We start from the raw sequence: 1,972 nt of genomic DNA on the forward strand, positions 1-1,972 counted from the left end.
GAAATAAAGTATACTGAAAATGTAATTCATGGAAAAGTCTGTTTTCATTTATTATTTTGCTATTGGTCATTATTTTGGCTTACTTGAAATCAGGATGAATTTCTGAACATGGAAGCTATGGAAATGTAGCTCCCACTATAGGGAGCATAATTGACTTACAGTCCCAGCTGCTAGTCTCTGAGTGTAGCCCCACATTTATGCCAAAGTCATGCTGTGACCTGTTCTTGGCCAGTGACTGAACTTGGCAAGGATATGCAGGCTGGGCTGTGTCTGTGACTTGCAGGTGACTCATCAAAATTTAGAACTGGCCTGAAGAAGGTTATTCTAACCCAAGCTTCCTTCCTTCCATCTTCCCTTCACTGAGTTCAGACTGGCATTGCTGTCTGACGGCTCTCCCAGAACCCTCCAGCTGCCTCCCCATTTTCACTGGAAGGTATTTTGTTCAACAAATATCTGTCATGTCAAGTCCTAGACCACAGCTATCTCTCAAAGGACTGCAACTAACACATTACATGAGCACCGTTTATTTTTTACATGAACTAGTAACCTTATTGTCACTAATCAGTTTTCCGTGATATTCTCACCCTTTTCTGAACGTCCTATTCTTTGTGTTCCCATTGAAACATGGTTTTATCAACATTATTGCACTTGCTAAATAACTGAGTTAAACTTGTGTGTGTGTGAACTCTGTGAAGGGAGGGAATTTACGTCTTCATTCAGCATGAATGCCTGGACTATAACCAGAACTCAATAAATATTTTTCAACAAATGCCTACCTAAAAATGAAATTTTCTAAAGTAATTAGATGAAAAAAATGCACCTAGAAGAGGATATAAATCTCTTAAGACATAAAATGTGCCATATATTTAGATTCTCTAAACTTCCTTTTTCTACGCAGCAAAATATTAATGAAACAAAATGTTTAGCTAGTGAACACAGTTGAAGGTACTGGATGCATTCACTAAATGTACCATATGAATTAAAAAATGGAATGCTGTAGTTCATTCTAAAGAAATAAGTTTATTTTAAATGCCATATCTATTTGAAATACACAAGTGAAAGAGTCTTAGGAGAAAAGTAGTAAAACAGGATTCTGAGTAAGACAGCAACAGAAATGATTCTGAGCATTGGATCAGGAACGAAGGAAATTCAAGACATATCTCATATGCCTGATTACAAAGTCAAGATTACTTTGTCCACAGTGAATTGTATACTTCCAGAAGGACTGTGATAGTAAGCCCCGGTGATGAAGATGGTCAGTTATCAAAGATATTGGAGATGCCGAGGGTTAAAACTTCATAAAGCATAGATATAACCATGAGGTGACTGGAGTCATTCAGAAAGTTGATTCACAAAAGCGTGAGCTAAAGGCTGGTTAGTAACAAGATGACCGGCAACTCCTGGAGGAAACGAAAGTTGGGGAGCAGAAGTTGGATCCAGAGCCCAGAGACTGGAAGCCAGTATTTCCACAACCAAAAGACCCAAGGCCAATATTTCCAAACCCTAGAGATCCAGTATAAATTGTCTGGCAGGGACTGCGGAAGATGAAATTCTGTGGATGGGAGCAGGATGTCTGGAAAGATCTGGTCACAGCACAGGGTGCCTGGAAGCTGATGGGCCTAAAGACGTTCTCCTGACAGCCACCGTAGAGAGTGGAGCCCAGCTGGAAAGTGCTGGGGGAGTAGACAACATTGCTGGGGTAGAAAGAATCACAGGTGGAAACTGGGACCCCCAAGTAACCTCCAAGGGAACAGGAGGAGTTTCCCGTGCTGCAGTTGAAAGACATGCTGTTGGGAGTTCTGAGTTCAGCTGAGTTGCAAAGCGAAGTTTGTGACTGTGAATGTTACCTTTTACACTGGATACTTAAATACTCTAGCAATGGGTGTAATAGCATGTGTTCATTTTAATAAGAACCCTTAATTAGGCTCCAGTAAAAATGAAATGAATTAACCTTCAAAGACCTTTCTTATGA

At 40.2% G+C, this 1,972-nt stretch overlaps 1 protein-coding gene across 1 annotated transcript; it reads right to left on the reverse strand.

Moving 5' to 3' along the window:
• Window positions 1-1,036: 1,036 nt before the first annotated feature.
• LOC112586496 (keratin-associated protein 15-1) lies at window positions 1,037-1,972 on the reverse strand. Its single transcript, XM_025291218.2, has one exon. The coding sequence runs from the start codon at window positions 1,784-1,786 to the stop codon at window positions 1,376-1,378; it is 411 nt and encodes a 136-aa protein (XP_025147003.1). The 5' UTR covers window positions 1,787-1,972; the 3' UTR covers window positions 1,037-1,375.

This window comes from Bubalus bubalis, chromosome 1, assembly GCF_019923935.1.
Source record: "Bubalus bubalis isolate 160015118507 breed Murrah chromosome 1, NDDB_SH_1, whole genome shotgun sequence".
In the NCBI taxonomy this organism is placed as follows: domain Eukaryota; kingdom Metazoa; phylum Chordata; class Mammalia; order Artiodactyla; family Bovidae; genus Bubalus; species Bubalus bubalis.

Coding starts and splice junctions, on each gene's coding strand:
- LOC112586496 (XM_025291218.2), bottom strand. CDS start 1,786: ATGTCTTTCAACTGCAGCACGGGAAACTCCTCCTGTTCCCTTGGAGGT.